Below are 12,340 nucleotides of genomic sequence, written 5' to 3'. Positions count from 1 at the left end.
TTATGACTTTTCTTGCCACAGTTGTTAAATGAGTCGCTGCAGTTGTTAAATTAGTAGCACGGTTGTTAAGTGAGTCTGGTTTTCCCCATTGATTTTGTTTGTCAGAAGACCACAAAGGATGATCACATGACCCTGGGACACTGCAGCTGTCATAAATGTGAGTTGTCAAGCATCCGAATGTAAATCGGGTGACCTGTGGGGACACTGCAACAGTCACAAGTGCGAAAAGCGGTCATAAGTCAACTTTTTTTCAGTGCCGTTGTAACTTCGAATGGTCATCAAATGAACTATTGTAAGTCAAGGACTTCCTGTATTGCTCAGCCAGCCACAAAAACCTAGATCTGGATCACACAATCTTGAATTTGTAATGAAATGCAGGTTGAGGTTAAGCAGGTTTGTAGATCTGCGAAGAAAGCATAACTTCCATTTTTGTGTCTGATCCAGATTATTCAGTGGCTCAATTTAAGAGTGAGAAATAAAGATTAAGTCCCCAAAAACAGCAGCGTAACCGTAACCTTCTTCATTCGATCCTACATTCATACAGTATAAGGAAACACAGTTTCTCACCACAGTTGGGGACCAGAGCTTCTGTTACAGTAGTAAGTAATGCAGTTGTTAAGATTTCCCGTTTTAATTTTATTTTATTTTTTGCTGCAGTAGTTGTTAAGTAAATCACGCCATCATTAAGCTAATTTAGTTTGCCCTGTTATCTTTGCTTATTGGAAGACCCCTGTGGAGGTTGTAAATGGTGATCACATGACCCCAGGACACCATAAATGCATTCTGGTTGCCAAGTGCCTGAATTTTGATCACATGACTGCAGGCATGCTGTGATGGTCACAAGACTGGTTAGAACAGCGGTTCTCAACCTATGGGTCGTGACCCCATTTGGGGTTGATCGACCATTTCACGGGGGTCGCCAAGCAAGGCTGTCCGCCATTTTTTTCCCCTTTTCCAGTGGGTGCCTTACTTCCCTTGGGCTGGGCCAGCTGGTGGCCCAGCCGGTGGTCGGCCTGCTCTGTCTCTGCCGCTTGCCAGCTACGCCTCGGCCAGCGCAGGGGGTGGCACCACGCATGCGCGGCGCTCCCGGGCAGGGAAAGTCCTCGACTTACGATCAGTTGGGTAGTCCTCGACTTACGACCGGTTTAGTCCTCGACGTACGACCGGTTTAGTCTTTGACTTACGACCGGTTGGGGGTCGCGGCATTAAAAAGGTTGAGAACCACTGGGTTAGAAGTAACTTTATTTAGCAGCATCATAACTTTGAACTATCGCTAAACAAATGGCCATAAGTTGGGGACTACTTGTATTACTCTGTGTATATTGGACATGCCCTATGTTTGAACATGACTGTATCTCTCAATAAATATTGAGTGCAGATTTGAAACTTTGAGGGGGGTTTAGATTCTGAATGCTGTTTGGGTCTGTTTGTGATTGCATCCAGCTCATGTTTTTATTGTTCTAATTATTATTATTATTATTATTATTATTATTATTATTATTATTATTATTATTATTATTAAGTTGGAAGGGACCTTGGAGGTCATCTAGTCCAACCCCCTGCTCAGGCAGGAAACCCTATATCATTTCAGACAAATGGCTGTCCAGTCTCTTCTTAAAAACTTCCAGTGTTGGAGCATTCACAGCTTCTGGAGGCAGGCTGTTCCACTGGTTAATTGCTGTCACTGTCAGCAAGTTTCTCCTTAGTTCTAGGTTGTTTCTCTCCTTGCTTAGTTTCTACCCGTTGCTCCTTGTCCTGCCTTCAGGGGATAGCTTGAGTCCCTCTTCTATGGGGCAGCCCCTGAGATACTGGAAGACTGCTGTCATGTCCCCCCTCATCCTTCTCTTCATTAAACTAGACATACCCAATTCCAGCAGCCTTTCTTTATATGTTTTAGCCTCCAGTCCCCTAATCATCTTTGTTGGTCTTCTCTACACTCTTTGTAGAGTCTCAACATATTTTTTACATCTTGGTGACCAAAACTGGATGCAGTATTCCAAGTGTGGCCTTACCAAGGCATTGTAAAGTGGTATTAACACTTCATGTGATCTTGATTCTATCCCTCTGTTAATGCAGCCCAGCACTGTGTTGGCCTTTTTGGCAGCTGCAGCACACTGCTGGCTCATATTTAAATGCCCAGCTTTACTTATGGGTTTTTACGGTTTTCTGTTTATACATATATTTCCCATGTTTTATAATAATAATAATAATAGTAGTAGTAAAGTTGGGAGGGACCTTGGAGGTCATCTAGTCCAACCCCCTGCTCGGGCAGGAAACCCTACACCATTTCGGACAAGTGGCTGTCCAGTCTCTTCTTAAAAACTTCCAGTGTTGGAGCATTTACTGCTTCTGGAGGCAAGCTGTTCCACTGATTAATTGTTCTAACTGTCAGGAAGTTTCTCCTTAGTTCTAGGTTGCTTCTCTCCTTGATTAGTTTCCACCCGTTGCTTCTTGTCCTGCCTTCAGGTGCTTTGGAAAATAGCTTAATTCCCTCTTCTTTATGGCAGCCCCTGAGATATTGGAATACTGCTATCATGTCCCCCCTTGTCCTTCTCTTCGTTAAACTAGACATACCCAATTCTAGCAACCGTTCCTTATATGTTTTAGCCTCCAGTCCCCTAATCATCTTTGTTGCTCTTCTCTGTACTCTTTCTAGAGTCTCAACATCTTTTTTACATCGTGGTGACCAAAACTGGATGCAGTATTCCAAGTGTGGCCTTACCAAGGCATTAAAGAGTGGTATTAATACTTCACGTGATCTTGATTCTATCCCTCTGTTAATGCAGCCTAGCACTGTGTTGGCCTTTTTGGCAGCTGCAGCACACTGCTGGCTCATATTTAAGTGATTGTCTACTAGGACTCCGAGGTCCCTCTCACAGTTACTACTATTGAGCATGGTGCCACCTATGCTGTACTTGTGCATTTGGTTTTTCTTGCCTAAATGTAAACCTTGCTTTTTTCACCATTGAATTTCATTTTGTTAGTTAGTGCCCAGTGTTCAAGTCTGTCCAGATCCTTCTGTATCTGAAGCCTGTCTTCTGGAGTGTTGGCTATTCCTGCCAGCTTGGTGTCGTCTGCAAATTTGATGAGTTCCCCATCTATCCCTTCATCCAAATCGTTGATGAAGATGTTGAAGAGTACTGGGCCCAGAACAGAGCCCTGGGGCACCCCACTACACACTTCCCTCCATATAGATGCAGTTCCATTGAGGACCACTCGCTGAGTACGGCCGGTCAGCCAGCTACGGATCCATCTGGTGGTGGTTCTGTCTACCCCACATTTTTCTATCTTGTCAAGTAGTAGGTTGTGATCTACTTTATCAAATGCCTTACTGAAGTCCAAGTAAATTATGTCCACAGCATTCCTCTGATCCACTAATTTTGTCACTTGGTCAAAGAATGCAATAAGATTTGTCTGGCATGATCTATTTTTGACAAACCCATGTTGGCTTTTAGTAATGACTTTGTTTGCCTCTAGGTGTTCGTTGATTCGTTGTTTGATTATCTTTTCCAGGATCTTCCCAGGTATTGAGGTCAGGCTGATAGGTCTGTAATTTCCTGGATCCATTTTTTTTCCTTTTTTGAGGATGGGAACTACATCAGCTCTTTTCCAGTCCTCTGGTAGTTCCCCTGTGTTCCAGGATCTTTGAAAAATATAGTTCAGTGGCTCCGATATCACATCTGCCAGTTCCTTGAGAACTCTGGGGTGTAATCCATCTGGTCCTGGCGATTTGAACTCATCTAGGCTGGACAGGTGCTCCCTAACCATTTTCTTGCCTATCTTAACTTGTGTTTCTGTTTTGTTTTTTATGGCACTATTTTTGATAGGTTGGTCTGTTTTTTCCCTTTGTGTAAAGACAGATGCAAAACACGAGTTAAATAGTTCTGCTTTCTCCCTGTTGTTTGTCACCTTCTTGCCACTTCCACCCACTAATGGACCAATCGTTTCCTTCACTTTTTTCTTGTTTTTTACATGTTGAAAGAAGCTTTTTTTGTTATTTTTGACTTTGGTCGCAAGCCTTAGTTCATTTTGAGCCTTGGCTTTCTTCACTTCATCTTTGCAGGCTCGGGCTATTTGCTGATATTCTGACTTAGTTATGTTCCCCTCTTTCCACTTTCTATACTTGTCCTTTTTATCTTTCAATTTGTCAGAGAGTTCTTTATGCAGCCATGCTGGTTTCTTTTGAGAGCTGTTGTTTTTCCTCTTTGTTGGTATTGTGCTAGACTGTGCTTTTATTATCTCATTTTTCAAAATTTCCCAAGCTTCTTGAGTTGTTTTCCCCTTGAGGATTCTCATCCATGGAATCCTTCCCAAGCCCTCTCTAAGTTTATTGAAATTAGCTCTCTTGAAGTCCAAGACTCTAGTTTGACTGTGTTCTATTGGTTGTGCTTCTATAATGTTGAATTCTAATATTGCATGATCACTTCCTCCCAGGGTTCCTATGGCTTCAACACCGTCTATCATTTCATCTCTGTTAGTGAGAATTAGATCCAAGATGGCTAATCCCCTAGTTCCCTTCTCTACTTTTTGGGAGACAAAGTTGTCTGCTAGGTTTGCCAGGAACCTGTTTGATCTTCCACTTGGTGCGGAGTTTGTCTCCCAGTTGATGTCAGGGTAGTTAAAGTCCCCCATTACTATTGTGATGTGCTTCCTACATACCTTAGTTAGCTGACTGGCAAAAAGTTCATCTATTTCCTCTGTTTGGTTGGGTGGTCTGTAGTATACACCTATAGCAATGTCATTTCCCCCCCCCTTTTATATTGACCCAAATGCATTCAAGATAGTTTTTATCATTGTTGTACTCTATTTCTGTGGAGATGTAGTTATTTCTTATATAGAGAGCAACTCCACCTCCTCTTTTATTTGGTCTGTTTCTTTTAAATAATTTAAATCCCTCTAGCTGTGTGTTCCTGAAACCCTTTCCGGGGAAAATACCCAGTGAAGAAAAAAGGCAAAATAGCTGCATAAGATCATCTTACTAGTAATATTACAGGCATTTGGCTTGGAAATATTTGCTGAAAGGTTTTGTGGATTTATAGCTTACAGTTGAGAATCAGGAACACACAGTGAGTGGCCTCATAATTTTCAGAAGTGGTTTGCCATTGCCTCCTTCCTGGGGCTGAGAGTGAGTGAGTGGCCCAAGGTTACTCATTTGCTTTGTTTCTAAGACAGGACTTGAACTCAGCCACCTGGTTTCTAGCCTAATGCCTTAACCACTAAACCGACATGACTGCATAAATGTGAGTATTGCCCAAAATAAGTCATCAATGTGCCGTAAATAATCTTAGTCTGCTGTAGAACCTTCCCTAGAAATTAACCTAAGAAGGGGATCTTCGAGGCAGAAAACTAATTTAATAATATGAAACATAATAATAATAATAATAATAATAATAATAATAATAATAATAATAATAATAATAATAATAATAATGCAACAGACACTAAGTGTTGCCTATGCAAAGAAGCTGAAGAAACAGTGGACCACCTGGTAAGCTGTTGCGAGAAGATCGCACAGACTGACTACAAGCAACGGCATGACAAAGTAGCAACAATGGTGCATTGGAAGATCTGCAAAAAATATCATTTGCCTGTAAGAAAAAACTGGTGGGATCACAAAATAGAGAAAGTCATAGAAAATGATAAAATTAAACTGCTCTGGGACTTCAGAATTCAAACAGACAAGCAAGCACCTGCAACATAACACCCCAGACTTAACCATTATCGATAAGAAAGAGAAAAAAGTCTGGATAGTGGACGTGGCAGTGCCTGGAGACAGCAGAATAGACGAGAAAGAACTGGAGAAGATAACAGAATACAAAGACCTATAAATAGAAATAGAAAGACTGTGGCAAAGGCAAGCAAGGGTAGTACCAGTAGTCATAGGCGCCTTGGGTGCGATCCCAAAACAACTGGAGCACCACTTGAACACCACTGGCACTGACAAATTCGCTATTAGTCAGTTGCAAAAGGCGGCCTTACTAGGAACTGCTTTCATCCTGCGATGATACCTGTAATACCATCAAATACCCACATCTGCCTATCCCAGGTCCTGGGTAAGGACTCGATCGGTAGACAAAATGCCAAATCCAGTCTGAACATCTGGCTGACTGTGCGATGATCCATAATAATAATAATAATAATAGTAGTAGTAGTAGTAATAGTAGTAATAATAATAATGCAGTTAATACTGTATATACCATTAATTTTAAAGATTTAGGAGTTGTACAGTTCACACAAGAATCCACAGATCCAGTTCTGTTATGCATGGTACTTTCCTTCCCATAAAACGAAACTAACCCGAAATCAGTGGATCCTTTGGATGTCAAGATTATTATCCTGGTCAGCAGCAAAATGGTTTGCAAAATAATGATCTCACTTCCAGCCCTGCAGGATGCTCTGAATTGGGAAGTCAGCTGTAATACTGCAAATGGTGGTCAATCAATCAATCAGAATAGAGCTGGAAGGGACCTTGGAGGTCTTCTAGTCCAACTCCTGCTCAAGCAGGAGAATCTATACCATTTCAGACAAGTGGCTGTCCAGCCTCTTAGAAATCTCCAGTGATGGGCCACCCACGATTTTTGGAGGGAAGCCATTCCACTGGTTAATTGTCCTCACTGTTAGGAAGTTTCTCCTTAATTCCAGATTGCTTCTCTCCTTGATTAGTTTCCATTCATTGTTTCTTGTCCTGCCTTCTGGTGCTTTGGAAATTAAGTTGACTCCCCCTCTTTGTGGCAGCCCCTCAAATACTGGAAGACTGCTATACCCCACCCCTCCAGTCCTTATTTTCTCTAGACTAGCCATACCTAATTACTGCAACCGTTCCTCATATGTTTTAGCCTGTGAGCCTTTAATCATCCTAGTTATTCTGTCCACTTTTTCCAAAGTCTGAACATCTTTTTTGTAATGTGGCCCATGCAGTATACTTGGCTGCAGTATTCCAGGTGTGGTCTTACTAAGGTTTTATAAAGCGGTACTAATACTTCACATGATTTTGATTCTATGCCTCTGTTTATATAACCAAGGATTGTATTAGCTTTTTTGGCTACTGCCGCACATGGCTGGCTCATGTTTAAATGGTCTCCCAGTGGCGGTGGACATGCCTCCTTCACATGCTTTTCAGATTCATTTACAGAAATCATTTTCCATAGGAAACTGGGGCAGAGAATGTATATGTTTGAAGAATCTCAGGTCATATTGTTCTCTTTTAGGATCGCAGGACTAATTCCAACTATTATTTAGATTCCTACTGCAATATATTAGCTACTTTTCATTGTCCTGAAAAGCCTTTTGATCACACATTTCTGACAAACCTTGAAATGTGTTTGCTAGCAAATTTGTTTTTGTTTTTTATTTTTAACAGCTACCTTTCATGTTTATGATTAGTGCTTTGCCAAAGGCCTTGTCCAAATGGATCTAAATAAAACATTGTTATATTGTTTGTTGTAGGACTGGATTCTTATTTCTGTGGACATACCTGATGAATCCTTTATACCTTAGCATAAAATATGGATGTGATATGTGCAGTTATTTGCCACATTAAAAACAGTATGGCTTAACAAATTCCATTACATGTATCTCTCTGGCATTTCATTTCATTTGAACGCTGCATGTTTTCTGGAAATATTCAACATCATAAACTGGAATTAATTTACTTGCTTACAAATAAAAATATCAAATTTACAGAAGATCTGTTTTCAGACTAAAACACAGGTAGCGATATAATGGAGCCTGCTTATTATGGTCATAAGTTGTGATAGTGGTAAAGCTGGTCACCCACAATGACCAGATTTCAGTAGCTTTTTTTGCCACAGTCATTAAGAAATTCAAAAATATTTATATTTAGCAAAAAATATAAATCACAATCACATGACCTTAAGATACTGCAAACAACCGTAAACATGGGCCAGTTGTTGAGCACTTAAAAAATGTGGTCAAGTATTATAATAATTCAGGGACATATTCTCATGTTTGGTGGACATGTGATAAAGCAAAGAGCTATTGGAAAATGATACATAGTTGGTTAGAAAAGATATTGTAGATTTTAAACCTGAACTTTTCTTATTTGGTATAATGCCAGAAAAGATTAACAAACAAAGCTTATATTTGATTTTACACATCACAACAGCTGCAAGAATAATGTTTGCGCAATATTGGAAAAATGAAGGAATACCATCAGAGGAAATAATAATTAAAAAAAAAATACTAGAATGTGCAGAGATGGACAGATTGACTATAAGATTGAAAGAAAAAGAAGAAACAGAATATTATCAAACTTGGGACTTATTTTATCAATGGCTAGAGGAAAGAATGAAGGACTAGGAATTAAATATGTATTAGCGTTTTTTAAACCCAGATAGCACGTTGGTTGAAAAATTATTATATGTATGTAAGAAAAAATCAATAAAACCTTATTTTAAAAATGTGGTCAAATAACTGTGGGTGGGTATGGAAACCATGTTGGAACTTTGAAACTGGATCATAAATACTTTGGGGGGGGTTCTATTAGGATTTTGAATGGTCATTAAGCAACCATTCATAAGTCAAGGACTACTTGTATAGTAATTTGCTAGAAATAATGGAGGAATGGGTTTTTTTAGGTCAATGCTATATCATAGAGGTAGGTATCTATGGTGAACAACAGGCATATTTTTTTTAAAGTCCAAAAATCATTTTACAACGCCATGTTTCATCTCTTTACAGCATCCCAATGTAATCTCAGTTTGAAAAAGCAGAGGAGCAGAAGCATCTTTAGCACTTTATTCTGCTGCTTTCGTGACTACAATGTCGAGTCTCCGTCTCCCAACAGCCCCAGTGTCCTTCCTCCATTCGTGGAAGAAAATGGCGGGCTTCAAAAGGTAAGTTAGTTTTTTAATAGGGTGAGTTTTGCGGGGAAGGTAGAGCCTTATATGAGTAAACACAATTATAAATTGTCATCTAGTTCATATCAGATAAGGTACTGAATGTCTTCAGTCCTTACTGAGAATCATTGAGAACAAGACTAATTCTTTTTCTCTTTGTGGCCATAAGTAGCTGGATCGGAAAAATGGTCAAAGCCTCCTTTAAAGAGTTGGTTTAGTGCAAGGGTAGGCCACTTTGGCTCTTTTATGACTCGTGGACTTCAACTCCCAGAATTCCTGAGCCAGCCATGCTGAGGGGAAAGGGAGAGGTTTCCAAGCTGAGCCATGCTGGCTCAGGAATTCTGGGAGTTGAAGTCCACGAGTCATAAAAGAGCCAAGGTTGCCTATTCCTGATATAGGGTGTCATGCTGGCAGAGAAATTCTGGGAGTTAAAGTCTCCTCATCTTCCTAGTAACTCAGGGGTAGGCCACCTTGGCTCTTTTATGACTCGTGGACTTCAATCCCAGAATTCCTGAGCCAGCCATGCTGAGGAGAAAGAGAGAGTTTGCAAGCCGAGCCATGCTGGCTCAGGAATTCTGGGAGTTGAAGTCCACGAGTCATAAAAGAGCCAAGGTTGCCTATTCCTGATATAGGGTGTCATGCTGGCAGAGAAATTCTGGGAGTTAAAGTCTCCTCATCTTCCTAGTAACTCAGGGGTAGGCCACCTTGGCTCTTTTATGACTCGTGGACTTCAATCCCAGAATTCCTGAGCCAGCCATGCTGAGGAGAAAGAGAGAGTTTGCAAGCCGAGCCATGCTGGCTCAGGAATTCTGGGAGTTGAAGTCCACGAGTCATAAAAGAGCCAAGGTTGCCTATCCCTGGTATAGAGTCTCCTTTTCTGAAAGCACTTTCCCAGGATCTAGTTATGTAAGACAGCACCCTATCCCTGACCTTCTCTTTATTGGGAAGGTTGTGGACAAGATGGTAGAACTTCAGTGACTGTTCTCTTTTCAGCTGAGTTTTAAGCTTGGCATGGAATGAAAATGCCATTTTTTACAGTGGTTCTATTTGGACTGTACCGGGGTGTTGATGGGTGGAACATCTGCCCTATGGATGCCTCTTTATATGGTCCATAATTCCATCATTCCTACTCTTTAATACCTCCATGAAACCTCTGAGAGAAATCATCTGTTCATCTGGTTTTCTGGCTACTCCAGTTCTGACTCTGGTTATGATAGCAATTTCCCTGAAGGATCAAATACCCAGCCTGATAAATTTTTGGATTGACAACTATGCTGTATTTGCCACTGTTAGGGTGTACGTATGCTAGCTATAACTGAGCTAGCTATATAACTATATAATTCTCAATCACCCAGGTCATGATTGTCCCAAAGGTGCTTTTTCAAAAGGCAACTGGAGTTTCATTGTTTTTCCTTGAAGACGTTTTGCTTCTCATCCAAGAAGCTTCTTCAGTTCTAACTGAATGGTGGAGGATGGAAGTGGCCTCGGTGACTCTCAGAGGGAGCGCTAACGACCAGATGACGGCAAGGCATGTAAATCCCTTCATCCTCCACTATTCAGTCAGACTTCTTGTTTTCAAGAAAAAAACAAGGTCCAGTTGCCTTTTAAGGAAAAAAAAAAGCACCTTTGGGTGTGCTAGTATGATCCTATCTGCAGCAAGAAGTTCTAACTCATTCCTTCCTCACTACTATTGTAGATTGTTAGACTACTATAGTATAGGATCTGCTCTTGAAAATTTCCATGTATAATTTAAAATGCTGGGTTTAACTTTTAAAGCCCTGTGTACCTCCCAGGTACTTTCTGGATTGATTTCTCCAAATATTTCATGCTTATCTCAGATGAAGATGCTTAGAGTTTCCCATAGAAGGTATCAGTGCCCCCCCCCCAAAATAACCCATATCTCTGTCATGTACATCATCCTGTGGAACAGCATACACCGAGAAACTTAGCTCCTACCTCTTCTAGCCTCCTTGCAGAAGATGGCTAAGAGAATTTCTCTGAAAGACTCTGAGTTACAGTATAATTTGCTGCCATGTATGTTAATATTGGCATCATGGTTATCATTTTATTATCCTGCTGAAATTGCTTTAATAATTTTAATCTGAAATTGATTTTATTGTATTCTTGGTTTTATTTCCATTGTAAACTACCATGAGGTAGATTGATTCAGTGATACATACAATGAATACATTTTTACTCTGTCTGTATCTGGCTATTAAAATAGGCAGTCATTACTTCGCTTTCAAATAGGTAATCGGTTTTCCTTGAATTCAATAATATATTATTGTATTAATGTATTAAATCATGCAAGTCAAATCAGTTGATTTGAAATAGAGTGATTGGCTGCAGTGGGATGTGCTCTTAAGTATGTCTATAACTGGATCCATGTCCTATTTAAGTTACCCTGTGATAAGATGGGCGGCCAATAAATTCGATAAATAAATAAAATAAAAATTTAAGCTTAGTTACTGAACCTAAGGGAGGGTTAAAAATTAATTGCTAATTTTAATAATGTATAGATAAATATTGGTCCGGTACTGATGTCACGCTGTATAAGCAGCAAACCAAAATTTATTGGCAGGGCAAAAATCAAAGCTGTAAAAAACAGCCAGCACTCCTTTTTGCAATATCTGTTGAAAATATCAAAATTTCTAGTAATGGTTCTTTTGCAGTTCCTTGATAATGTCTGTTGACACCAAATTTACTTCTCTTAATTTAACCAATTTCTTAAACTCTTTTTTTTTAGTTTTAGTTGGAAAGCCTTTATGTATTAAATCTCACATGTCTGTTTATTTTATGTTCTACTGTTCTGAAATATTACACTCTTACAAACTTATTTTTTCCCTTGTTTTCCCCTCAGGGTGACCAGATGCAGGTCATTCCCATTCCAAGTGTATGTATTTTTTTAATATTCTTTTTATGTTCAGTTTCTTTTAATGTTCTTGATTTGGAATCAGATAGTTCGTATTTGTGTGTGTGTATGTGTTGCATGCCGACAAGATCTTACTACAGCTGGACACCTCACAAAACCGTATCTTAGTAAGCAGAACTCACAGGAAGCATGAATTCCACTATTCCAGTTTGTTGATTCACTTTCACAAGCTGGCAATACGTGGATGCACAGTAGGTTTTTGTGCAACAACCCTTGTTTATCATGTGCTCAACAACCAAAGGGTAACTTGCAACATCCTACTTTCCAAGGCACCCGAAGGTAGGACAAGAAGCAACGGATGGAAACTGATCAAGGAGAGAAGCAACCTAGACCTTAGGAGAAATTTCCTGACAGTGAGAACAATTAACCAGTGGAACAACCTGCCTCCAGAAGCAGTAAATGCTCCAACACTGAAAGTTTTTAAGAAGAGACTGGACAGCCATTTGTCCGAAATGGTGTAGGGTTTCCTGCCTGAGCAGGGGGTTGGAGTAGATGACCTCCAAGGTCCCTTCCAACTTTACTACTACTACTACTACTATTACTATTATTA

At 40.1% G+C, this 12,340-nt stretch overlaps 1 protein-coding gene across 1 annotated transcript in view; it reads left to right on the top strand.

Moving 5' to 3' along the window:
- The window catches only part of CTDSPL (CTD small phosphatase like), a 79,396-nt gene that overhangs the window by 42,792 nt on the left and 24,264 nt on the right, over nt 1-12,340 (top strand). The window contains exons 2-3 of the mRNA XM_039355304.1: nt 8,701-8,855; nt 11,719-11,751. Coding sequence (XP_039211238.1) covers nt 8,701-8,855; nt 11,719-11,751 — 188 coding nt within the window. The remainder of the gene's footprint in view (nt 1-8,700; nt 8,856-11,718; nt 11,752-12,340) is intronic.

Source organism: Crotalus tigris, unplaced genomic scaffold (genome assembly GCF_016545835.1).
Source record: "Crotalus tigris isolate CLP2741 ecotype Arizona unplaced genomic scaffold, ASM1654583v1 scf7180000018658.101047, whole genome shotgun sequence".
Taxonomy (NCBI): Eukaryota; Metazoa; Chordata; class Lepidosauria; order Squamata; family Viperidae; genus Crotalus; species Crotalus tigris.
This window is presented reverse-complemented; position numbering and strand designations above follow the sequence as displayed.